Consider the following 26073-nt stretch of genomic DNA (forward strand, 5'->3'; position numbering starts at 1 on the left):
TGAGCCACTGGGGGCAGTTGGATGTGAATCAACTGTATTAATCATTCTTGTGAAACAGTTTTCAAAACAGGAAGATGGAAGTCAAATTGTTTAAGCCCACACTGAAAACTTGTATGACAGTTGTTTGTATCTAGGGGGTGAACGCACCCCCCCCAATAAATATTGAGTGCCTGCTTTTTTAAAAATTAATTAATTTAATTTTGGCTGCGTTGGGTCTTCGTTGCTATGTGTGGGCTTTCTCTAGTTGTGGCGAGCAGGGGCTACTCTTCGTTGCGGTGCATGGGCTTCTCTCATTGCGGTGGCTTTTCTTGTTGTGGAGCACAGGCTCTAGGTGCGCGTGCTCAGTAGTTGTGGCGCACGGGCTTGGTTGCTCGTGGCATGTGGGATCCTCCTGGAGCAGGGCTTGAAACCATGTCCCCTGCATTGGCAGGCAGATTGTTAACTCACCTGGGAAGTCCGAGTGCCTGCTTTTTATAAGAATTTTTTGCTGGGCTCTGAGGATAACATGCTATGGTTAAACTTAGACTAAGGATGTGAAGTCAGATATATAAGTTGTTGTCTGTGATAAATACAGGGCAGAAATAAGCATATGCTCTAAAAAATGTAATAAGCTTCTAAGGTTTAGAGAAAGGGGGAGAGGATATTTGGTTGGACTATCTGGAAATACTTCAGAGAATGCTTTTAGCATGGGATATTATTTTGACTATCAAATATTAGAGAGGATGGGGTTGGATAGAGAATAAGTAAGTAGAGTAAAAAGGGGAAGAAGCAGGGCCAGGGGACAGAAGGAAGCCAAGGCAATAAGTGTGAACATAAGCCCAGATGTGAGCACAATGTTTTGGGAGAAGGGGTTGACACTCTTACTGTTGTAGCATCTGCTTTCTATTCCTGTGTTATACCGTACTCCAGCTCTGCCATACCCCCACCCCAAATAACAAAAACAAGCGTTCAGGAGAAGTATTTTAATCTGGAAATAATTGAAGAATTGTGAGCCATATACATACATACATATATATGTGTGTGTGTGTAATTTTCTTTTTCGTACTTTTTGTGGGACTCAACTCTCAGTCAAGAAAATAGAAGTAATCACGACAAACTAGATCTCGAACATTTTGCTTTGTTGTTTAATTTACACATATTCTTGCGAATACTGTGTTCTGGTGTAATTTGGTCCGTAATAGCAGTTAAATTGGACTTGTGTTGTCTTCTAGGTCGTTAGTGCTGTGACCTTTGGCCTTCTTTCCTTGGTTTTATTTAACTTTGAATTCTGGGAGGAAAGATACCATGTAAATTTAATAAAAGATTCCTCTTCCCTTTTTGGTTCTTCCCAAATCTTCATGGAACTTTCAGGGAAGAGGCCTTGGGTGGGTGGGCAGTGGGAAAGTTCTGCGAATTTGGTTAAGAAATGAAGAGGGATTGTCTTTTGGGCAAGTAGTCAGTTTAGTGCATTTATGGATTTATGGCATGTGCTTTATCATTGAGGATTTCAATTTAAATGTGAGTGCTGATATTGCCAAATTTCTACTTTTTGTGGATCATTTCAGTCCTCAGCATTTCTATGGAAAATTTTTATTTTATCGATAGCAGAAGAGGTAGAGACTTGGTTCCTCTCTGCTACTTCGAGGGATGGTCATGGGTATGTGTATGTGTGTATGTAAAATAAAATTAATCTAAACTTGATGAGTTAAAGATAACTGTCATGTTTCATGCAAGGAAGGGTGCATCGGCCTATATTGTGTTCAGAAGAAGGTAATGCTTTATAAAGAATGTGAAGATTACTGTGAACTATTATTTTCTCAAATACAGTATCCTAATTGAGTAGTGAACAGGTTTATGACCAGGAGAGAGCATGCAGTGCCCAACTTCTCGCTGCTTAACAACTGTTGAACCTAGTGTATCTCACAGAATGTGTGTGTGATGAGTGATTTTTTTTTTAAACTAGTGTAGGAGCACTTGATCCCTGCTCAGTTACGTATGAATGATTCTGTAGCTTCCCAGACTAATGTAGGACATTCTCAATGGTGAAATTTTATTACAGTCATTTAGGTGTCTTAAGAAATGAAAGTGTTCAGTAGAGCCTAGTTTGCCATAGCCCTTTGGAGAATTGTTGCGTCACTGTTTTGGTAAATTTGTGCCTGACTTAAGCATCTTTGAGACATTTTAAAATAAAAACATATGGTTTAGGGAAAAATCTTTTACCCTTAAAGTCTAAAGGTGAGCCTTTAATCTTCTGGAATGTCTGGGTCAACCCTGTGAATTTTTGGTTGTAGCTGTCATTACTCTGGATAAAATCGAAAGGTTTCTCTTGGGCTAGCGTTTGCCAGCCCCTCTTCCTCCTCCCTCCTTTATGTTTTATTGTAGAAAATGCAAGCTTAACATACAAGTGGAGAGAACAGTACAGTAAACCCCCGTGTGTGTGTCACTTGGCTACAACAGACATAAACTCATAGCTATTGTGGTTTTTATCTAGACCCCCTTGCCTTACTACTAGCGCGTGCGTGCGCACACACACACACACACACATGCACACTTCAGTTATTCTGAAGTCAGTTCTATACTACATATTATTTTGTCTGTAAATATTTCAGAATCTTTCTGTATAAAAGCTCTTTTGCTGCCTCCCCCCACCACCGCCATCCTGTTCTTTTTAAAAAGTATTCTTGTTGTTGAAAGAGATGTGAAGGAATGAGGTTGAGATGATATAGGTGGGACAGAGTAGAAATTAGGTCCACCTGATACTTGATTTTTCAGACGAGAAGAGGATTGGGTAGACCCAGAACCATAAAGGGGATATGAGCTAGAATTTATTTAAATATCAGAAGATGGCACACGTGTCCTGTGTTGTTCCCCCCGCCGACCCGGTCTTGCATGCCTCCATACAGACTTCTGGTGCCTCGTCTCTCTCTACCCTTTGAATGTTAAAGTGTGTCATGCTTTGGTTTTCAGGACCCCCCCCCAGCCCCCCATCTGTATTTTTCATTGGTGATCTTTAGTCCTTTGAGTATCATCCATACACCAATAATTCCAAATTTATATCCCCAGCCCAGGTATATTTCTTTTCTGAAGTTCAGATTCATATTTAAAATGCAGTTCTTGATTTCCCTTGCCACTGTGATCAACATCCTTCTCATCACAACCCCACTTCACCTTCCCACTCTGCCATCTTATCACACAGTATGTAATAAACTCTAGGAGTACACCTTTGTCTTAGTTCGGGCCACTATAATGAAGTACCATAGGCTGGGTGGCTTAAAAACAATAGAAATTTATTTCTGCAAGATTTTCTGTGGATTTCTAAAAAGTTCCCAAGTTATGCTTATGCTGCTGGTCTGGGAGCCACAACTTGAGAACTACTGGACTTGATAATCACATAATCCTGCCAGCACTAGGATATTACTGTTGTCTGTCTAACAGTAATGATGGAAATAGCCAGTATTTGAGACTAAGTGCCAGGCATTGTGTAAAAGTGCTTTATATGGGGACTTCCCTGGTGGCGCAGTGGTTAAGAATCCACCTGCCAAAGCAGGGGACATGGGTGTGAGCCCTGGTCCGGGAAGATCCCACATGCCGCGGAACAACTAAGCCTGTGTGCCACAACTACTGAACCTGTGCTCTAGAGCCCGTGCTCTACAACGAGAGAAGCCTCCACAATGAGAAGCCCGCGCATGGCAATGAATAGTAGCCCCCGCTCAACGCAACTAGAGAAAGCCCACGTGCAGCAACGAAGACCCAACACAGCCAAAAATTAATAAATTTATTTTTTAAAAAGTGCTTTATATGTACAATATTGTTTGATTCTCATGGTGATTGGTAGGTATTACCTCTTTTAAAGGGTTAGGTAAATTGTTGACATTCACACAGTAAATAGCAAAGTTGAGACTACCCTGGTCTGCTCGCAAAGACACAAACCATTTTTCTCTTGACCAAGTGAGTGGCTTCCAACCTTGGCTTCTTATATATTTAGGACTCCCACATATAGTTTTACTTCTTAATTATTTGGCTTACCAATGTGTTTTTTGGTCGCCAAGACTCCAGGCTGGGAACTGCTACTCATACTTAGTTTGTACTGCCTGATTTTAAGCCCTTATTATGTGTTTATTGCTATATTGCTTATCAGCCTTATCTGTGCAAATTTATAAACTGTTTTGAGGCTATGGACCCTGTCTCTTGATTATTGTGTAGCGTTCAGCAGAATGCTGTTCACATTGTAATGGTTCAGATGTTGTTGAAGGATTGTCATTGTAATCATTTTGGAGGTATATATTAGGCAGTCAGATTTAATGCATGGGGTATATAACCAGTTGATTTTGAATATTCACGTCATGGCATTCAAGTTCCTTACCACTTTGCTGCTTTTACATGATTAAAATAAGACAGCACATTAATTTTATTGAGAAAAAATACTTAAATCAGCTGAACATTAAATATAAATCTGAAATGAAAAGTCCTATGTTCTGATTTCAGATTTCCAGAAACAATATATAAGGGAAACTGTTTAGATCCTTTCAGCCTAAAACTATGCATTAAAATGCTTTCCGTATTTTATTTGTATCCGTGTCCACCTGTCAGCTTGAATAATCAATTAATTAATTATAGAAGGGTCTAAATCCATGTAAAAACCAGACTGAATTTCCCTTTTCTTTTTTACCCTATCTCTTTTATCATTGATCGTAGATAAGGATTTTGTCGTTTCTCTCATATTTGAAAATCTGTAATGAGGTGAAGATCAGCTTGTGCCTTAAAACTAGGACAGAGTTGAAATGTAATTGGAAAACTATGGCAGCCTTCTTCATGTGCTCAGGAGGATGGGAACATGTGTCAGTTTACTAAGATTTTGCTTTACTCTTGTGTTCTATAGAATTTCTTAAATGTATTTATTTTGCATCTGAGGACTGGGAATTTCACTGCCCTATCCTCATGTAATAGTACAATGAATCCACAGACTCTTTGTTCAAAGTTAGCTATTGATGAGGGGAAATGGGAGGGACAAGATGGGGTGTTACTTTCTTTTTTCTAGGTAAAGTTTCTTCAGCTGAAGATGTGTTTAGCTGTGCAGCAAGTAACTGCTTTCTGTAGAGATTTAAGGCAGCATTACAGGAAGAAGACAACTTGAATTGACTCTAGTTTTGTTGCAGTGATAATGTAAGTAAAAAATGCAAGCCTTAGGAAAGAATGTGGGTGGGGTTAACCAGGGTTTGTTTCGTTGTTATTTCTGTTCTGTCCTTACCTGAGCTGTTTAAGTATGTATGAAATGAACCTTTTATTATTCCAAGACAATTCCTTTTATCTGTCTTCCAAAATGCTCACTGTGAGCCATCAGTTAATATGAGGGATCAACTTTGTTGACTCAGAAAATGTTGAGTTTCTTTAGGAGTTTTTGTTTAAATTCCTCTACTTTAATCTTTATTGCTATGGGTTGGTGGTTCGAAACTTTGGCTGCTAAATGGAATCACCTGGAAAGCATTTAAGGAAAAATTCAGGCCCTACCGGCAGTTAATTTTGATTAAATTGATCTGGGGTGTGTCTTCAGCATTCATGTTTTTAAAACCTCCCCAGGTAATTCTAATGTATGGCCAGCATTAAGGAATACTGCCCTAAGTTCTGTTTTTACAGACTCCAGTAACTTCCTTGGAGGAAAAATAAGAGTCATCATGTGTATCCCCACCTCTCCCCCACCCCCATCTCAATCCTCTGTAGTTTCTACAGAGGGAAATTAAAGTCAAATCTGAATCTTATGTAAAAGCATAGAAATTTAATCCTGTAATTTTGCAGATATATAGAGTAGGCTTTGAGGAGTTTTAAAAATAATGTCTAATCTCCTCTTTGCTCGCTAAACTTATTTTGTCTCTGTTTTAAAAAAAAAAGTTCAACACATTTTGATTTATGACATTTACCAGATTCCTCGTATATCACAGGACACCAAGGACATCTAGCTCTACTTGGTGAAGCAAGTCTGTCAATTTAAGTTATCTTGTCAGATAATATAGCCAATCTTGTAGTTCACAAAGAAGTATTGTTGCTCTGATATTGTAACTTTTCCTAAATGAGCCGTGTGTGTGTGTGTGTGTGTGTGTGTGTGTATTCGATTTTGAGACAGGTGGTACTTTGAGGTGAGTTTGCAAGTTCAGTGAAATATGGATCTCTGGTTTCTTTTGTTTTGGTATCTTTTAACTCACCTTTCTTTCCCTAAGGTGCTTAATTTCCATGCCTGACACCCTACCAGTATTTGACAGCCAGAGTAAATGCCTGTACTTCTTTTTGCGGTACGCGGGCCTCTCACTGTTGCGGCCTCTCCCGTTGCGGAGCACAGGCTCCGGACGCGCAGGCTCAGTGGCCATGGCTCACGGGCCCAGCCACTCCGCGGCACGTGAGATCCTCCCGGACCGGGGCACGAACCCGTGTCCCCTGCATCAGCAGGCGGACTCTCAACCACTGTGCCACGAGGGAAGCCCCGCCTGTACTTTTATTCTTTTGAGAAATGTAATAGGTCGTTCATTAATTCATTCAACTAGACTATACTCACTGCTCCTGTGTCTTGAGGACCGAGTAAGTCATATGTGGCCCCTGTTTTCGCAGCAGTCCCATACATTCTCATGGGGAGACACAGATATCAAATTTTTCTCTTTTTAGCTAGTGGGAAGCAGCCACATAGCACAGGGAGATCAGCTCAGTGGTTTGTGACCACCTAGAGGGGTGGGATAGGGAGGGTGGGAGGGAGGGAGGTGCAAGAGGGAAGAGATATGGGAACATATGTATATGTGTAACTGATTCACTTTGTTATAAAGCAGAAACTAACACACCATTATAAAGCAGTTATACTCCAATAAAGATGTTTAAAAAATAAAGAAATCAGATGTTCAAATTTGGAAAAGAAAATTTTTTTCTCTTTTGTGTCAACATTCTATTCCTTTGGCAAATCTTGCTGGCTCCACCTTCAGATTACATTCTGAATATAAATACCTACTCCCCATTACAGATGCTGTCATCAAACCATTATCTTTTGCCTGGACAACCTCAGTAGCCTCCTAATTTGTCTCCTTCTGTTATTGATCATCTATAGTGTGTTCACAGAACAGCAAGAGTGAGCTTAAAAATGTAAATAGTAATAATATCTTGTGCCCCTGCTCTAATTTGTCCAAAGGCTTCATGGCACACTTAAGCTAAAAGTCAAACTCCTTATCATGGGCTACAAGACCCTACTGGATCTAGGGTCTATCTGCTTTTGTATACCACCTTGGTATCATCTTAAAACATTTCCTTAGGCTCACTGTGCTCCACCCACACTGGTCTTCTTACTCTTAATTCTGAGTGCGTTCCTGCCTGTACAGTTTACTGCACACTCTGCCTGGAAAGCTTTTCCACAGGTTTCCTGTCAGCTGAGTTTGGTTCTTCATCCTGTTCAGGTCTCTGCCACTTTTAAAAGAGAGATTCTTGACCACCACCTGTAAAAGGGCAAGTTAATATCACAAATAACATTTTAATGCACACACACAAACACACTTCTGCTTACTAGCTTATTGTTCTCTACCTCTGGAATGTAAATTTCCTCCTGTTAGGTAGGGATTTTGTCCTGTTCACTGCTATAACAAAAGTATCTCGAAACATAATAACCATTAAAAAAAATGCTTGAATCAACTGATTAAAATTATGTTTATGATGAGTATAGCAAAGGGCAAATAGATCTGTGAGAGGGACTGCCAGGGAATCCTCCTTTCGTCTCCGCCAGTGTGGCCAGAGTATAAAAGAGCCAGGAGAGGTTTTGAGAGTGGTTCTTAGGGATGATGGTATGGGCAGAGACAGATCAAGCAGGACCTTTTGGTTGGTCCCTGTTAAGAACTAGGGAAGGGGGCTTCCCTGGTGGCGCAGTGGTTGAGAATCTGCCTGCTAATGCAGGGGACACGGGTTCGAGCCCAGTCCGGGAGGATCCCACATGCCGCGGAGCAACTAGGCCCGTGAGCCACAACTACTGAGCCTGCGCGTCTGGAGCCTGTTCTCTGCAACAGGAGAGGCCGCGATAGTGAGAGGCCCGTGCACCGCGATGAAGAGTGGCCCCCGCTTGCCACAACTATAGAAAGCCCTCGCACAGAAACGAAGACCCAACACAGCAAAAATTAATTAATTAATTAATTAACTCCTACCCCCCAACAACAACAAAAAAGAACTAGGGAAGGGCTTCTCCACCTCACCCCATCTGCATCTGTTTTGCAGATCATGAGCATAGATTTTACAGCTCACTTTGTATTTTCTTTTTTCTCTCAATTTGATTCATACGTGAAATTTAGTATCCCCATTAATGGGAAAGGAAGATTCTGAAGAAAATACAGAATTGAATTCCTTTTTAGAAAGTCTGGTTACTCCGAGCTGTGACTGGCCTTCTTATCATTAGTTTAACTGTGAGGAGTGAAAATAACCTTTTGACTCTCTTATGGAGAAAGTGGTTGTGTTCTGTAAAAGACATTTCATTCAGTATGGTTGTTACTGGCTTGCATAATCCCACCATGTCACCTGGTCTCTGATTAGACCCGGTGTGTGAGTCTGATGAGAGCCAATTATAAGTTACCTCTCAAATTTCCTGTGGCTTTTCTCTCTCCTCCTTTATTAGCTTGATAATCCAGTTGAATGTATTATTGCTTAGAGGTTGGGTAATGACCATGACCAGTTTTTGAAGGCTAGATTCCACATTGGTGGGCAATTTTTTTGTTGACTAGTATAGCCAGAAACATTTTCACATTACTTTTTTCCATTTATCAAAGGAAATAAATATCCAGGCTATTTATATATTTCTTTTTAGGGTGTTCAGATGTCTTGGAGGAAAGGACTGTGGAAAACTGAGTCCTAAAACTCATTTAATTTGAAGTTGGGCAAAAAAATTACAGTTCTTATTAGGTAAATATTTTCAGATTTTAAGCCCTTTACCTTTAATTTATTTTGCTAAAATATTCTGATAGGACTCCTGTATATTGTCCAGAACCCAGTGTGCTTTATATGTCTGTCATAACGATTTCAGTTTTGACTCAGAAGAGCCTGTGGTCTGTTGTAAAGAAAGCATTTTTTGAAAACAGCTTTATTGAGATATATTTTAGAATACAGACTTTTGAGTCGGACGTGAGTTTGAATTTCTGCTGGCACTGATTAGCTGTGTGACTTTGTCAAAATTGCTCAGTTTTTTAATAGCCTTGGAATACAGTATTTACTTTAAGTTGTAATTAAAATTAGAAAATTATACATGTCAAGTACCTGGCCCTTCAGGTTTCAACAAATGGTAGCACTTTCTAATATTACTAATACTAGCACGTAGGATGCTTATCTCTTTCTGTCCTTTGGGATTTTAAAGCCTGGGAACTGAACTGAAATGGACAACAGTGATAGTAAAATCTGATGCTACTGAACGCAGTCACACAAATTGATCTGCAAGGCTGAAATTGTTAGTTCAACTACACTTCTTTAACTTTTCCTACATTAAGTCTTGGTTTTATTGTATTAATGAGCAGGAGGATTACCTTATTCTGCCCATTTTATAAGAGGTTTCCACTGAATGTAGCTGTCTTGCAGAGAATAAAGAGTAACCAGGTGTGTTACTCCATGTACAGTGTTGTATGGCTCTGCCCTCCCCACTTTCACCCCCACCCTCCAGGCCCTTGGGTGGTACCCTGTGTAGGCAAATGTATTTGGGATCTAGATCTCTAGATTTAGGAGAAGTACTTTATTCACATTAAAGCTTGATACTTAATAAGTTGTTTATCAGGATGGATTAATTTACTGTTTCTAACCATCCTTGTGTTGATAGGGGATCCTCCCTCACCCATTTCCCAGCCAGTTAATATTACAGCAGTTTTGTTATGAATATGATTAGAAATGTTCCATTTCACAATGTGAATACTTGTTTACCTTTAAGCACTTATGGCTAAATGCATCTTGGTCTTTATGATAGCAGTGTAGCTTCAGTAGTGAGAAGGAACCTAGTAGGAGGTAAACTCAGGGTAAAGGGGGACTGGAGTAGGTGGAGATAGGGTGTTTGGAAGCTAGTTGATTATTGTAAGGATTTTAGCTTTTACTCTGAGTATCACCTTTGAGTAGAGGGGTGACATGATCTGACCTAGTTTGAAAGAAAAGCTGACTGCTCTGGACAGCAGCAGCGGCATCTGTGCTGGGGGCTGTTGTGATCTCTGGTGCCAGAGGGTGGTGGCTTGGGTCGGGGTGGTGGTGAAGTTTGTGAGGAGTGATGTTTTATTCTGGATATATTTTGAAAGCAGAGCAGGTAGGATTTGCTCATGGGGTAGGTGTGTGGGTTGTGAAAGTGAGTTTTTTGATCTCAGCCAGTTGAAGGAAGGTATTGCTCTTTATTGAGATGGGGAAGATTAGGAAACGTAGATGAGGGCAGGGGGAGATTAGGAGTTAGTTTATATTACTGTGATAAAGACAGTGAGAGCTAGAGCAACACTCTCTTTGATTTTGGCATTACATATTTAAAATAGTGGATACATGTCATTATACATTGGTCAAAACTGCAAAGAGTAAACCCTATTGTGTAAACTATGGACTTTAATTAATAATAATAATGTATCAATTGGTTCATCAGTTGTAACAAATGTATTACACTAACGCATAATCATAGAGGAAACTGTTGAGGGGGTGGATATATGGGTTCTCTACTTTTCACTCAGTTTTTCTGTAAACCTAAAACTATTCTAAGAAATAAAGTCTGTTAATTTTTAAAAAGCAATCAATGCAGATAGATGCTATCGTGTTTTCTCTGATCTTCGTCTTTCGTTCATTGCTGAGGCCAGTCTTCTTTCTTCTTTTGCAGTAGCATGTCAAATTGCTTTTCCCTCCTAATTCAGATCTGTTTCTAACATAATTTCATACCAATTAGATGCCCAGAGTAGACCTGTTTTCCATTCTGTTTAGTTCCTCAGTTACTTCTGAGTTCTTTCCTTAAGCAAAGTAAATATTATTGCCATAATATTTGTCTTGGACATCACCAATATATTGCAGTGGTTTTTAATAGTAAATGATGAATACAAAAAATAGAACCATATGTGGCCATAGGCTTAAAAATATGATTTCACTGATCTTTTTGTTCTCTTATTCAGTTGGTTATCTGCTCTTTCCCTTTTGCTGTGCAGGGTCATTTACACATTCCTAGGACTTCTCTACTGGGCTTTAGAGTTTAGAGACCAGCCTCCATGATCCCTTCAGGGGATTACAGCTTGCAGGTTCTTGACTTTTCACCTTTATGCCTTTCTGTGTGGAGACTGAATTTAGGGTGAATTGGGTATCATTTTGTTTTGCATGCTGCCTCTTAAGGGCAGGGACTAATGTGTTTTTATTTTGTGTGTCACACAAAGTCACATACTTCTATTAATGTTATAATGGAGTGTCTGTGCTTCCTTTATATATGTGTATATATATACACACACACACACACACACACACACTCACATATAAATTTATTTGTTTATTTTTGGCTGTGTTGGGTCTTCGTTTCTGTGCGAGGGCTTTCTCTAGTTGCGGCGAGCGGGGGCCACTCTTCATCACGGTGCGTGGGCCTCTCACTGTCGCGGCCTCTCTTGTTGCGGAGCACAGGCTCCAGACGCGCAGGCTCAGTAGTTGTGGTGCACGGACTTAGTTGCTCTGCGGCATGTGGGATCTTCCCAGGCCAGGGCTCGAACCCGTGTCCCCTGCATCGGTAGGCGGACTCTCAACCACTGCGCCACCAGGGAAGCCCTGTGTTGGCCTTTTTTAAGTAGAGTTCTTAGCTGTATATGGAAACAGAAAAATGGGTTCAAGAGGTAGGTAAAGACCTTAAATTGAATTCCCTGTTAACAAAGCTTTCCTTTAACACAAAGGCAATGAGGATAGAGGCACTATAGTGCAGTGATTAAAATTAAGGGCTCTGGAGCCAGATGTACATCTTGCTTTTTCTTCTCTGGGCAAATGACCTAACCCCTCAGTGCCTCAGATTCTGCATCTGCAGTATGGGGATAGTAGGTGCTGTCTCTCAGGGTTGTTATAATGATTAAATGATGAAATTCATGTAAAGTTGGTAGCAGTGCCCAGAACAAAGGAAGCATTCCACAAATGTTAACTACTATGTATAGTTTCTAGCTGAAGAAAGAATTCAAATTCAGTAGAAAATATTAGAGCTGGTAATAACGCATTTGTTGGTCATGAAATATTGGAGCTATAAGGTATCTTTTACAGCAGTCTTTATTTGCAACCCGTATTATGTTATGAAGTGTAGAAGAAGTATTTAAAACTTTGAGAATAAATAAAACCCATGAGGAAGAATGTAGAATTTAAAAAATAGGACCAAGAATTTAATCTAGGATTATTCCTAAATTTAGTGTAGGGGCAATGGTTTTCTACCTCTGATAATTAGGGGTAGTCAGTGCTGTGACATCTGCGGTGACTATTGGTTTTTGATCCATCAACTTTTCTTAGGACCCTCTGCCCCATCCCCTTAAATGGCATCCTCAGGATTATTCAGGTATCCTGCAATTGTGTAATTCATGGGACCCCTCTCTGGCTTCACTGAGGAAGTTTCATCAGTCTAAGTTTCTCAGAGTGTGATCTTTGGACCAGCAGCATTACCTAGCATCACCTTGGAACTTGTTAGAAATGTAAATTCTGGGACCCCCACCTCAGACCTACTGAATCTGAAACTCTGGAGATGGGGCCCTACAATACGGGTTTAGACAGCCCTGCGGGCTTAACATTTGACTTCTAGTGTAGGGTTTCCAACTCAGGTAACTTCAGGAGTTCAGACATATAATATAAATGAATGACACCTACCAGGTGGGGATAATTTTGAACTGTGGATCAAGTGCCACAGCTGAAGGGATCAGCTGCTGTTTAGCTAATAGTCATTAAGAGACTTGCAGACCCAGCATTGGCAGACCCTGTCTTTGTATATAATTTTAAACTGCTGGCAAAGAATTGAAAAAATATTGTATCCTTATGTATGGAGGCCAAAGAAAATTCAACTATAAGCAAATAAAACCAACTTCAGGAATGTGACCTTCGTTTGTGATCTCTTATATAGGAGTTTTGTTGTGAGTAAAACTTGATTCATGTCACAGGTTATTATCTTAGGTTAAATTTCTGATGTGGAAAATTTTTTTGGTCATAGGATAAGGACAGTTTTAAGGTTTTTGATAAATGTTATATTGTTTTCCAGAATGAAACTGCTGTTTCATCAGCAGTTTCCCTGAAACCTAGCAGGCATTAGATACAGTTCTTTTTATGTGACTTTTAAAATTTGCTCGGCAGAAAAGGCATCCTTTAAAATTTTTATTGCTTTGATTTACTAATGTAGTTTAACCCTTGTTTTGTATTTACTGGCCATGTGTATTTTTATATAAATAAATCTTTTGTAGTCACTTGCTTATATGTCCTTTTGAATTGATTCATAAGTATACATTGTTTTCCCTAGCTTTCTGTTTGCCTTTCTTTTTTTTTTTTTTTTTTTGCGGTACGCGGCCCTCTCACTGTTGTGGCCTCTCCCGTTGCGGGGCACAGGCTTCGGACGCGCAGGCTCAGTGGCCATGGCGCACGGGCCCAGCCGCTCCGCGGCATGTGGGATCCTCCTGGACCGGGGCACGAACCTGCGTCCCCTGCATCAGCAGGCGGACTCCCAACCACTGCGCTACCAGGGAAGCCCTCTGTTTGCCTTTTAATTGGTATGTTTTTTGAATTATAGAAGTTTTAAATTTGGGTAGTCAAATCCATCAGTCTTGTCAAATTCTCTCAAAAAATCCGTCTGGGATTTTCATTGGAATTAGATCAAACCTATAAACTAATAACCCTCAGTAAAGATTTGTGCCTGCCTTTCCAGCTGTACACATACTATTGTGAACCACTGTGGATAGGATACTCCCTTCCTCATCTCCACTACCACCAATATTCATTCATTTAACATACATTTATTGAATACTTACTGCACGTGAGCCTACAGTAAGCCCCCTATATACAAAGGAGTTCCGTTCTGAGAGCGCATTCATAAGTCCAATTTGTTCGTAAGTCCAACAAAGTTAGCATAGGTACCCAACTAACACAATCGGCTATGTTGTACTGTACTGTAATAGGTTTATAATAGTTTTCACACAAATATATTTTAAAAAACACAAAAAAAACCATTTTAAATCTTACAGTACAGTACCTTGAAAAGTACAGTAGTACAGTACAACAGCTGGCATACAGGGGCTGGCATCAAGTGAACAGGCAAGAAGAGTTGCTGACTGGAGGAGGGAGAGGAGGTGGGAGGTGGTAGAGCTGAAGGATCGTCAGCAACAGGAGACGGAGGGCAAGCTGCAATTTCACTCACGCCTGACGTTGATGGCACAGGGTCTGGTTCCTTGCTGGATTCAATTCTATCTACCTTCTTGAAGAAAAGATCCAGTGATATCTGGGTAGTAGCTCTTCTTTTCGCATCATAGCTGACACGTGACAATGTACGCCAGACACATGAACTAACTAACGTGATGGGACATGCGAATGCAACTTGAAGATTCGTGTGTTGGGGACTTACTGTGTTGGGTTTGTGGGGCTACATTAGTAAATAAAACAATTTCTTGTGATACATGAGTGAATAAAACAAAGAATTCCTGCCCCTCTTGTAACTGACACTGCTGGAGGAACTGAGGCAATAAATGAATAAATATATATCAAGTGGTAAGTGCTGTGGAAACAAAGTAGAGTCCGGGGAGGGTGGTGGCAGCAGCTTCACTATTTTGTGTTGGTCAGAGTAGGCTTCTTTGATAAGGTGACCCCAGGGAAATACAGAAACATTGCTCAAGGATATCTGGGAGAAGAACGTGTTTCAAGACAAGTTCATTTAAGTCAGAGAATGGAGGATGAGAAATAGCGAGGAGCCTTGTAGGAACTTTGGCTTTTACTCTGGGTTAGATGGGAACTTTCTGAGCAGAGGACTATAAGGTAAGTCCGAGGCAGGAGGACCACTCAGGAGGCTGATGCCATTTCCAGCTGAGAGATGATGGTTGCTTGGTTGAAGAGGTCTGAGATTAGATGTATTTTGAAGGTAGATCGAAAAGAGTTTCTCGTGGATTAAATATGGTTGTGAGAGAAAGAGAGGAGTTGAGGGTAACAAGCTTTCCAGCTTGAGATACTGGAAGAATATTTTGTTATGTTTTGTTTGCTTTTTACAGAGGAGGAGAGGACTATCAAAAACAGATTTTTGTAAGGATGTGAGGATTTTAGTTTTGGGACACTTATTTGTATCTGGCCAATTTTGTAGCCTTTACTTTACAGTGAACTCTACTTCTGATAGTTTCCCTGTTTTTTTCTCTGAGGGATTTTGTTTTCTTTCTTTTTTCTTTTTTTCTTTGCGGTACACGGGCCTCTCACTGCTGTGGCCTCTCCCGCTGTGGAGCACAGGCTCCGGACGCGCAGGCTCAGCACCCATGGCCCGTGGGCCCAGCCGCTCCGCGGCATGTGGGACCTTCCCGGACTGGGGCACGAACCCGTGTCCCCTGCATCGGCAGGCGGACTCTCAAACACTGTGCCACCAGGGAAGCCCTCTCTGAGGGATTTTTAAAAATTAATTTTTATTAGAGTATAGTTGACTTATAAGGTGTTTCTGTTGTACAGCAAAGTGAATCAGTTATACATATATCCGTTCTTTTTTAGATCCTATTCCCATATAGGTCATTACAGAATATTGAATCTATGCGAGATTTTAAGGTAGACAGTTACATTGCCTGGGAGGAAAGGTTCTTGATATATGCAGGTAAACAGCTCGATGGAATGATTTCTCTCAGTGTCCACCTTGTTGCCTCTACATTCCTACTTTGAGCTTTATAAGTGTTACTGAGTCCAGCCTCTGGCCAACTTCCTGATACTTGATGGTGTTCAAATGTGCTGGCTGAGGAGGAATCTTCTGTATGATTATGTCACACTGCCTTTTTGAGTAATGTTGCTTCTTGGATAACCTGATGCAGTATTTAGTCCTTTTCCTTGCTCAACAGTCAGTGAAAACCATTTTCCATCATTTTATGGAAATGATGCTTCAGCTTCTTCTCATTGCCAACTAAATATCCTTGGATATCAAATACAATTTTCTGTCTGCTTTCATCTAGCTTTCATTTCATTATTTGAAATTTGTAACACAGGAAAGAAATGAGCTCCTTTTTTTTTTTTTAAGTTTGTGGAAGGGATTGGCAATAGATGCCTTCGCTGCCTTTGGTTATTAGAAATTCTGTATATGATATAGTGATTAGAAATAGAAATCTATCTTTTCCTCATGTGTTCCTATTTTTTTTGCCTTAATGATTCTTCTAAATTTTGGTTATTGGAAATTCCTCTAGCTATTCAGAGATTAACCTGTATTCTTAGTTTCTAGCTATGTGAAACTTTTAAGATTCTAATTTTAATGAGTATTTAAAGGGAAGTTGGTGGAGCGCAAATTGGATTTCAGTAACTGTCTAATATCTGAAACTGGAAAAAGGATTTTTCATAACCCAGTGGTAACGTGCGTACTCTTGTCGTCCCCCCCCCCAATCCTGTCATACAGCATGTCACTGCTTTTGAGCTAGGTAGTTAATACTTGTATACATATTTTTTTTATGTGACTCTTTGTAATGTTAAGATTTTCTGTTCCTATCCCAGAGAGACCCTCACTCTTAACCCTGGATACTGTGAGTCTAGCAGCTGTGTGCTCTGGATGTCTGATGGTGATCTCAGTTTTACTTAGTCTGCATTATTGGTTTTTTATAAGTCATCTAAAGATCCTAGAGATTTCAGAATGTAGGTGTTTCAGACATTTTGCACATTTGGACGTAGCACATAACTATCGGATCGTTTTTGGTTGAACGTTGTACTGTGTAACTTGCTGCCGACAGTCATTTTACTTTTATCTTGTTAATGGATCTTTATTTGCATAAAAGGAAAGAATTGGAGATAGGACTGAAATCAGAATCAAAGATGGAATTGCCACCATTCAGGCCTTTGCAGCATCCTGTTGTTACTTTAATGAGATTTAAAAACATTTCTAGATCAGGGAAAAGTATAATCCACCAGCACTGTTCTACTGGACTTGAAGATTTCCCATCCTGGACTAGAACTAGGTGACTTAAAGGCAGCACTAGGTCAAGTGTTTGACATGGTTCAATGCCTAACTTTAGTGTTACTTTTAGGTAAATCAGCTTTTGCTGCAGTGTATCTTCGAGAAAAAGGAAGTACAGTATCTACCCCTGCTGTCTGTGGCATCATTGAAGATAGGATTTATCAAATACAATCTCTTTTATTGAACTCATTGACAGTATGTTGGCAGTCAGAGCTGTAGCAAATCTTTGTCTTTTCTCTATGTTACTAGAAATTACATTCCTTGTTGTTTTTCTTTTAGTAAGGTTAGTGGTAACCACCTCTAAGTTAAGTGATTCTTAAGGTGTAGTAGAAAAGGTTTTATCATTGACACCTTTGAAGATTCAATGGATAATATCTAATTTGTAATAAAAATGGAAGGAGCTTGGTCCTCACATTTAAGAGAAGTTAAATCTCCTTACATCAAAGTCCCTGTGTTGATCTGTTTGTCCTCTTCTAATGAAACATTACCATTCAAGAGGATTTTAAAGAATTAAAAACAAAAATTAATCCCATTTTTGTTTTCTACGTTGGCCAACATGTAACCTGAACTCTAAATTTTCTAGTACTTTCCACTGTTTAGCTTTAAAGTGTTTATAAATGTGAGAGCTTTTTTAGAGGAAATGATTTTTTGGTTCAAGTAAATAATTATTCTTAGATCCCATGGAATATCTTAAGTTCTAGATATGTGGTAATATTCTACTAACCCTGTAAAAAAAAAAGAACTATTAAAGCTCTAAGTTCACATAGCTAAAAAAGAGTCTATTTATACAACATACACTATTTTATACAAATAAATACTGGTACATAGCTGGCAACATTACAGTTTACTATTCATGTGATATTACAAAAGCAAATATTAGTACTGTATCTTTCTGCATTTAGGTAACCAAAAAGCAATTCATTGTGTAAAAGTTTAATGGATTTTTATACAGCACATGCAGACAAAGAAAATTTACCAGTAAAACATTTACTAAAAGCAAGGAACAAAATACAAGTTAAAATGAATTCCCATTCAGGTAGTAAGTAGCCCAGTACATGTAGACATATATTCTGGTGCAAACTGGCATAAAGTACATGGCAGAACAACACCTTAGAAAGCATCCTAGTGTCCTGCACAGACAGCACAGAGCAATTATTTTACTAATTATTAGCACAGAGTAAGCAATAGGAAAGAGTTGAACGAACCCTGTGGATTGTTGGAATCCACATCTTTTTCTTCATTATTGATAATGACTGCAGTAGAAACCAGTTCATCATTATATTTGCGTAAGTATTACTCTGCAGCCTTAGTCACATGTTCTATTTAAAGCATGACCCTGCTTTTAAATCAGTGTCTCTTGTTTTGAGCTGTAAATTATCAGAGTAATAAATTTACATTTTGAATATTAGGGGCGAAATATACCTCTACCTCTGGTAAACTGAGTTTCTGTGGCATGTTGTTTTTGTTGAGGAAACAAAAACATAAACTCTTACACTTGAAGCTGTTATTCTTGCACTGTGTTTTGTGTTCTGCTCTGCCACTGGGGTGTGGTAACATCTTCACAGCTCACCTCAGGCTTGCTAACTGTACACCTCCCACCTTTGTTAACAGTTCAGCTTTCTGTCCACGTTGCTGGTATTTTGAACACAAGATACTTTTGGGACACTTGGGGTGGGGTTTTCCATTTTTCATTAACTACCTCATTGTGACAACTTCCTGCTGAAAATTACATCTGGTTAGAAACTGTCATATGACAAATGTATTTGTAGAATGAAACCTGTTCATAATTGGGGGTTGCAGTCCTCCCTTAATGCTGCCTATCTTTAATTAGTTTATTTGTCTTTAATTAGTTTATTAGCCAATCTCCAAAAAAATATTACCATGACGTTCGGCTTTGTATTGGTATTTAGAATAATACTTGTATATCAGCCTGTTAGTTTTGACCTTAAGAAAATTGAAAAGGGCTGTTCATTAATGTCAAAAGAAAAAATGTGTTTATCCACCAAAGTTCTTGTGAACTGAAATGTTTTAAGGAATTTTCTTTTCCTTTTATATTTTCAAGTTTTCACACAGTTAAAGTGTTGTGGTTTCTTTCTTATTTTTTCCTTGACCTCAGACAAGAAAGAAAAAGAGAAAAAATTCTTTCGGTTAAGATGTGTCGAAATTCAGAAATAACAAATAAGTTTCATCTTTCCTGCCAATTCACAGTGCTTGATGTCCTGGAACACTTTCATGAGAATGCTTATGAGCTAAGTTCAGGATCATTGGGAGAGACTGCCAGGATTCTTTGTCCACCAAGGGTGACTAAGGAGGAAGTGCTGTAAATTGGCCAAGAAATCATCTTTCCCTTGCTTTGGTTTTCAACATTAGAGTATTATTTTGGCTAGCCACTGTCAGTTGTTAAAACAGATTTGTCTGGGAATAAACTGTCATTAAATGGATGTTGTGTTAATTTTATTAATCACTTTTGGCTTCGAATTGCTGCCTTTTATGATATTTGACTCCCCTTCTACTTTGTTTCCTTGAAGACTTAGGATTTGTAAAGAAGCAGAGAAGCTGTGTGATTCCTTACACATAAGAGTGACAGGAAGAAATAAGGTTTGAGGAGATTTTATTGAGGAGAAGTAATATGTGATTTATGTTAGGAGTGGGTAGTTAAGGAGTTATTGGAGTAGCCCATTGGTGGTAGATGGGGACTTGGTACTGTGGTAGCTTCAGAAATGAAATGAACCTGTAAAAACCAAGAGATTTTACAAGATGGGAAGGTTGCGAACCTTGAAGAGTGATGAAAGTTGGAAATGGGATATGAGGGTTAACTAGCTTTACCTCTTTTAGAAAAGGGGGGACATTTTTATAGTTCAAGAATGATCCAGAGGTTATTCTTGACCTCTAGAGGTTCTTTCCTGAATTTGGGCTGGTACTAGACCTGTAGCCAATATTGAATCAGATAATTGTACTTAAAAAAGAAAGTATCTTTATATCTTGTGCTTTTTCCATCAAGGTTAGGGAACTATATGCCTTGTTTCTAAAGAGAAATAATTGGATAATACTTTTATCACAATGGTTGGCTTCAATGGCTTATATTTGGAATGTATTGAAGTTAGTAAAATACTATTGCTATCCTTGATCTTAGTTATTATGGTATGATTAAGTATTAACTCATTTCTAATTCTACTATGGTTAGATTTGTTCTCTTTTTTTTTTTTTGCGATACGCGGGCCTCTCACTGCTGTGGCCTCTCCTGTTGCGGAGCGCAGGCTCAGCGGCCATGGCTCACGGGCCTATCCGCTCCGCGGCATGTGGGATCTTCCTGGACCGGGGCACGGACCCGTGTCCCCTGCATCGGCAGGCGGACTCTCAACCACTGCGCCACCAGGGAAGCCCTGTTCTCTTTTATTATAATGTATTTCACCCTATCAGTAGACTATGTTAAACTTCACTTACAGTCACTTAAAATGTTTGTTACTGAGTATGTAGAACCTGATTGGAGATGGGGCTAAGGGCAGTATGACGACTTCTTCTCTCTTGGAATAGAATTTTGTGGAAGATCATAAAATATTTTGGCTACAGAATATACCAGATGCCAGTTACCCCCTCTAATATTAAAGTTGCCATTTTCTATCAGACTTTTAGTTTTTAAAGAGCAGTTGAACATTACATTACAGTTAGAGCTAAAATCTAACTTTTCTTTAATTAATTAATTTATTTTGACTGTGTTGGGTCTTCGTTGCTGTGCGCAGGCTTTCTCTAGTTGCGGCGAGCGGGGGCTACTCTCAGTTGCGGTGTGTGGGCTTCTCACTGCGTGGCTTCTCTTTTTTGCGGACTATGGGCTCTAGAGCACGTGGGCTTCAGTAGATGCGGTGCGTGGGTTCAGTAGTTGTGGCTCGTGGGCTCTAGAGCACAGGCTCGGTAGTTGTGGCGCATGGCCTTAGTTGCTCAGCAGCATGTGGGATCTTCCCGGACCAGGGCTTGAATCTGTGTCCCCTGCATTGGCAGGCGGATTCTTAACCACTGCTCCACCAGGGAAGCCCCTAAAATCTAACTTCTTTATTTTCCTTCCCAGAGGTAAGGAGCACTCTGGTCCTGAATTTGTTGTTTATCAGTTTTATGCATTTACTATTTATGTATTGGTAGCAGTTGTTTTTTTATATATATATATAAATTTATTTATTTTTTGTTTATTTATTTTTGGCTGCGTTGGGTCTTTGTTGCTGCGCACGGGCTTTCTCTAGCTGTGGCGAGTGGAGACTACTCTTCGTTGTGGTGTCCAGGCTTCTCATTTTGGTGGCTTCTCTTGTTGTGGAGCGCGGGCTTCAGTAGTTGTGGCTCACAGGCTCAGTAGTTGTGGCTCGAGGGCTCTAGAGCACAGGCTCAGTAGTTGTGGCGCACGGGCTTAGTTCCTCTGCTGCATGTGGGATCTTCCTGGACCAGGGCTCGAACCCATGTCCCCTGCATTGGCAGGTGGATTCTTAACCACTGTGCCACCAGGGAAGTCCCAATAATTCTTATTATTGTTTTTTGGGTTTTTTAAAAAGTTTTTATGTAGTTTTTCCATTCCACATTGTTGAGATTTAGTCGTGTTGAGACATACAGTAATAATTAAATTGATAAACAATACTCCATTAAATTCCTTTACTACTTGTTTATATCTATAGTAGTACTTACTTTGTTTAGCTTATTATTAGTTTTTATGTTTTTCCATTCAACATTGTCTTCTGAGATAGTCATGTTGATACAGATAGTTTGGTTAATATGTTTCTATTGCTATAGAAAAATCCAGTAAATTATAGTGTATCTATTTCCCTACTTTAGCAAATTAAATTGTAACTAATTTTTAGTTATTACCAACTATTGCAGTGAACCTGTTTCTTCATGCAGATGTGCAGGTTATATTCTCAGAAATAGAATTTCATGATGGCTAGGTATACACATTTTCCACCTAGCCAAGTATTTCCAGATTACTCTTGAAAAGTGGTGTTGCCAGTTTTTATTATTGTTGGAAATGTATGAATTACTGTTTCCCACATCTCACTAACACTTGGTTTTTCCAATCTGGGTTTGAAATGACTTCTTAGTATTTGACCTACTAATACTTTAACCAAAAATCTAACAAGACCTGGCATATTTTTATGTATTTAGTGGCCATTTGGATCTCTCTTATGTGAATTTTTAATTTATTCATCTTTTGTTAGATTATATTCTTCTTAAACCTCTTTGGTGGAGTTCTGTTATATATTCTGATGTGTTATTTTTAGTTTTATGTGTTACAGATATCTTTACCAACTAGTAGCTTGCCTTTAACTTTATTAAATCTTTTGCAGTATGTTGAAAATTAGCTAAATTTTTTGTGTGTCTTATTTAAGAAATCCTTCCCTGCCCTGAAGTTCCAAAGATAATCTTATTTAAGTTTGACTTTTCAGATTTAGGAATTCCAAAAATAGTGAATTATATCATAAAGAAAGGAAGTAATTTTACTTTTTTCATGTAAAGAACTGGCATCTCAATGCCATTTATTGAATAATTCAGTCTTTCCTCACTGCTCTGAATGCCCATCTCTTTTATATATCCAGTTCTAAGTTTGGGAGTTCTGTATTCTGTCCCACTGGTCTTTTTGTCTTTCTAGACTGCCTTAATCACCATAGCTTTACCCTAAGTCTGTAGTGTGAGTTTTCAGCATACTTTCTTTAGAATTTCTCTAGTGGTGTTCCTCCCCTCCACTGTTGTGGATTTTTGGATGTTTGTAAGTTTCCAGTAACAACCCTGTGGTGGGGGGAATTCCCTGGCAGCCCAGTGGTTAGGACTTCACGCTCTCACGGCAGAGGGCCTGGGTTCAGTCCCTGGTTGGGGAACTAAGATCCCATAAGCCGTGCAGCTCAGTCAAACAAACAAAAAACCCTATGGGAGATTTGATTGGAGCTTATTTGAATTTGTAGGTAGATGTGAAAATTGCCATCTTAAAATCTATCTCACCATTTATGTAGGTCTTTTGGTTTTATTATTTTCTCTGCAAAGATCTTTTGTGTATAATGTTAGCATTTGTTAGTGTTGTAAATAGTTTAAAAAAATGAGTCTTTTCTACTTGTTGGCACTTGGAAACACTGTTAATTTTGGTATGTTGATCTTTACTCGGCAACTTTGCTGAATTCTTGGTTAGCTTTATAATTTGTGGTGTCTTGGATTTTCTATGTAGATAACGTAATCTTTATCCTTTATATGTCTTAAAGTAGAAAATATTTCTATCTCCTGAGAAATTAAGGCAATTCAGAAAAACTGCCACAGACAGGATCAGGATACTTAGAAGGCAGTTTCAGCTAGTTAGTTTGGGAAGTATCTATGTGAAGAGTTTTATCCATGTATGTCCTGTGACATACATACATAAACATACATATAGTCTTAAGTTTTTCTTGACACTAGAGTGTTCTGTATAACGGCATTTAGACGTTAAAACCATCCCACTCCCATTTAGTATAAATGTTGCTGCTACTCTTGGATTTCACTCAGTTTATTTCCTTTTAGGAGGCGCAGGTCAGAATGGAGATGGGCTGCAGACCGAGCAGCTATTGTCAGCCGCTGGAACTGGCTTCAGGCTCATGTTTCTGACTTGGAATATCGAATTCGGCAGCAAACAGATATTTACAAACAGATACGTGCTAATAAGGTAAGGGATAAGTGTCTGGTCTTTTTCAGCTCAGCTAAAAACTATCATTATCCCCTTTTCCCCATCCCTCAGTAACTCTTAACTATGTCAGAGAGAATGGTTTAATATGATCTGATATAGCGGTTTAATTTGTTTAAGAGCCTGGTGTTACTTAGCATAATGCAGACAACACTGTTAGAATATAATGTTAGATTAGCTCATGGGTTTAGAACAAAACAGTTTGAATATCTGGGCTAACAGGGAACATTTTAAAAAAGGCACTATTTAATGTAAGCCATTGACCATACCTGCATATTTGTTATATTTATGGAAAAGTGGTGATGACTGTGTTTTCATCTTATTTTTTTACTTAGATGCGTTTCTGTTTTACTGCTAAGCCTCCCTTGCTTTCTTGAGGAAAAATAAAGTTTTTCCTGAAAGATCATTCAGGCAAGATTAGACACTGGTGATTTCATTTTCCTTTGTTCTCCTTGCAGTGGACTGACTCTTAACGATACAGCTTTTATCTTTAACAGTGATACTTGTATAGTTCTTCTTCTGAAAAATGTCCTCTGCTTATTTGGAGTTTGACTGGGGGAAAAATGTACATGGAAAAGAAATCCATTCAGTAAACAGTTGAGTGACGGCTGTGTACCAGCACTGTTCTCCTTAGTGGGGTCACAGTAAATAAAAATCCTCCTTTCTTGGTGCTTATGTTCTTGCAAGGTACTTACTGTGTTAGCTTGATGCAGTGACTTCCCTGACTGAACATGTGGGTCTAGATGAAGCATCTACTGCCCCTAAAAATAAGTGTCACAACGTTTTTGACCTGCCTTAGTGCTGGTCAAAGCCTTAAGAAAATTGCTATGTACCGTGAACTGCATACATTAAATTAATTAGTAGACCAAGAGTTAAAGGATGACTAATTGACAAGATGAACAAAAGGGTAAGAGTTTGAAGTAAAAGTCCTGCAGCCTCCCTTGTATATTATGTAAGCTTTTATTCCAAACATTTCACTGGAGCATTCTTTGAGCTTCTTCCCCAAATGGGCTTATATGTAATTCTCCAGAAGTTCAGTAGAACATATTATAATTGAGGGCAAAGTCCAGAGGACTTACCTTAAAAAAATAATAATAATAATTTGTTCCTTTAGGATAGGGAACACATTAAATCCTAACTTTAAAAATTAGCTAGCACAAATGAGGAATTAAATCTAAAAATATTCACCAAGGATGGTAAACATTATGCTTAGCTCTTTTTCACAAAGAAAATTAAGTGATATTTGTAGAATATGAGCTGGAATGTTGATAAAGAATATCTGGGAGATGACTGGATATGCCTATCCTGAGGAGAAAAACAGTCTTCCTCTGTCATGGACACCTCTCCAGTGTCTGGTATTTTATAGCCAATAGTTAAGAGAGAATTTTCATATTTGAGAACTAGAGTCTCTTAGTAACAACTGAGATTATTAGAATGGTAGTCAGTCATATTTGTTGCTTTATCTATTTTATATATATATATATATAATTATATGTACTGTGTGTTTATATATGTGTTTATGTTATATTAGTTCCTCATTATAAAACTACTGTATTTCATAGACTCAAAGATGCTGTTGATTGTAAGCTGCACCATTGTTATGTGCCACTAAGAAGTGATTTCAGTTAAACTAAGACATACCATCTGGAACACTATTGTGTTTTAACTTTCATATTCAGTCAGCTTTTTTAAAAAAGATGCTCCCATGTCTTAAAATGAGAAAGGAAAACAGTGTCTGAACCTTGAGTGTGGACTATATACAGGTACATTCATGTGTGTTATTTAATGCACAAAGCAACAGCTTACAGGCTTGTAAGAAGCAGAGCTAAATTTGAACTCAGGGCTATTTATCTGACCCCAAAGCATTTTCTGTCTAACATATTCTGCTGTTGTATCCTTTTCATCATTTCTCTTGAGCATATTTATTGAAATTTCACACCTGGTAAATAAAACTGAGGGGGGAGTGCACAGGGACCAAGAGGGTTCTGTTGCTAAAGGAGACTTCTTTCTCTCAACACGCAATCTTCAACATCCATGTCTAGTACAAAACATTATATTATTTTTTTATCCCTTCTTTTGACTGATCTGTCAGATTGCACAGCACCTGCTAACTAAGGATGGAAATGTTACGGGGAATGAGAGATGGAAGAACAATGAAACTTCTGGATAGAAAAGCTGCTGAATGGGAACAGCAGTAACCTAGAATACCTGTCTTCAGAATTGATGTAAAGTAGTTGAAGTTTCCATCTTCCTAGAGTTATAAGGCATTATGGACAGCCATGTCTAGTCTAGGTAGCCCAGGACCATCTTGTGG

General features: G+C 38.9%; 1 protein-coding gene across 4 annotated transcripts in view; it reads left to right on the top strand.

Annotated features, from left to right (window-relative positions):
* KANSL1 (KAT8 regulatory NSL complex subunit 1) overlaps positions 1-26073 on the top strand; it is a 171356-nt gene that overhangs the window by 85594 nt on the left and 59689 nt on the right. For all 4 annotated transcript variants that reach the window (XM_060290584.2, XM_030850034.3, XM_030850039.3 and 1 more), the window contains one exon: positions 23600-23741. In XM_060290584.2, coding sequence (XP_060146567.1) covers positions 23600-23741 — 142 coding nt within the window. The remainder of the gene's footprint in view (positions 1-23599; positions 23742-26073) is intronic.

The sequence above is a fragment of the Globicephala melas genome, chromosome 20, assembly GCF_963455315.2.
Source record: "Globicephala melas chromosome 20, mGloMel1.2, whole genome shotgun sequence".
Lineage (NCBI taxonomy): Eukaryota > Metazoa > Chordata > Mammalia > Artiodactyla > Delphinidae > Globicephala > Globicephala melas.